Here is a 1,585-nt window from a genome sequence, read left to right on the forward strand (position 1 = left end):
TATCCCTGTCTTATAGATACCTGAATCACTCCCATGGTATCGCCAGTCACCTCCCTATAAAAATGTAAGGAATCATTATCCTGTTTCCTATTATTATGTACTATGGAGCATCTGTTTGATGCAACTCAACTTCAAATGCATTGACCTAGGATCCTTCCAAATAAAGGAGAGAGAAAGGGAGGTATACTTAAAGTTCCTAGATTGCAACTGGAGATAGTAGGCCTACAGATTTTCTCCCTAGGAATAAAAGAAGGGAGGGGGATAGTGTCACTTATTTCTATGGAATGATCCAAATCTAAGCTTTGAATATCCCTTCTTCTCCTCCAGGTCAGCCAGTTAACAAGAAGTATACCATAGCTTGGCAAGATGTTCTACTTCAATAATACTCGTACCCAACACTCCTCCTTCCTACTGGTTGGTATTCCAGGACTGGAAGCTGCCCATATCTGGATTGGCTTCCCTTTTGGTTCTGTGTATCTTATTGCACTCTTAGGAAATTGTACCATTCTATTTGTGATACAAACTGAGAAGAGTCTTCACCAACCAATGTTCTATTTCCTGGCCATGTTAGCTGCTATTGACCTTGGCCTATCAACAGCTACCATTCCCAAGATGCTGGGAATATTCTGGTTTCATTTGAGAGAAATCAGTTTGGCAGGTTGTGTAGCCCAGATGTTCTTTGCTCACAATTTCACCACAATGGAGTCAGCAGTACTTTTGGCCATGGCCTTTGATCGTTATGTAGCCATCTGCCACCCATTCAAGTATACCACCATCCTCACCAATAAGACCATTGGGGCAATTGCAGGGGCCATCATAATGAAGTCCCTGACTTTCATGCTTCCCTTGATTTATCTTGTCTTGAGATTACCATTCTGTGATTCCCATCTTATTCCTCATACCTATTGTGAACATATGGGCATTGCCAAGTTGGCCTGTTCCAGCATCAAAATCAACATTATCTATGGCTTGGTTGTCATTTGTATAGTATTTGTTGACGTGATTCTGATTGGGGTTTCTTACATCAGGATCCTCCAGGCTGTCTTTCGCCTCCCATCCCAAGATGCTCGGCTGAAGGCCATGAATACTTGTGGCTCCCACATCTGTGTTATGTTGGCCTTCTATACTCCAGCCCTATTCTCCTTTCTTACCCACAGGTTTGGCAAGAATGTACCCCATTACATTCACATCCTCTTGGCTAATCTTTATGTTGTTGTGCCACCTGCCCTCAACCCCATTATCTATGGTGTCAGGACCAAACAGATTAGGGATCGTGTCCTCCAAATTTTCATCAAAAAATGAGTCATAGTCAGCATTGTAAAGTCAGGTTTTGCTTAATTGGGCTGAGAAGTCCCATTCTTACCCACATATAGGCAAGATCAGAACAGAGTACTCTAAGAGCAGTGAGGGTTTAACACAATAGTGAGTATATTGGTCTCATCTTTTCTTCATGTTGCTTTTGAAATATAATCATATTATCTTGATTATTTTTAAGGTAAAAATTGAATCATCTTAAAATGTTTATAATTTGTTGGAATAGTTTTAACTATATATAAGGGAATAAGTAAGAAAGTACTATCAGAGT

The 1,585-nt window shown here is 40.4% G+C and overlaps 1 protein-coding gene across 1 annotated transcript; it reads left to right on the forward strand.

Annotated features, from left to right (window-relative positions):
• The first annotated feature begins 366 nt into the window (after positions 1 to 366).
• LOC141490572 (olfactory receptor 52E4-like) lies at positions 367 to 1,302 on the forward strand. Its single transcript, XM_074190627.1, has one exon. It carries the CDS (start codon positions 367 to 369, stop codon positions 1,300 to 1,302), a length of 936 nt encoding a protein of 311 aa, XP_074046728.1.
• Positions 1,303 to 1,585: the final 283 nt, after the last annotated feature.

Source organism: Macrotis lagotis, chromosome 1, assembly GCF_037893015.1.
Source record: "Macrotis lagotis isolate mMagLag1 chromosome 1, bilby.v1.9.chrom.fasta, whole genome shotgun sequence".
NCBI classification, from domain to species: domain Eukaryota; kingdom Metazoa; phylum Chordata; class Mammalia; order Peramelemorphia; family Peramelidae; genus Macrotis; species Macrotis lagotis.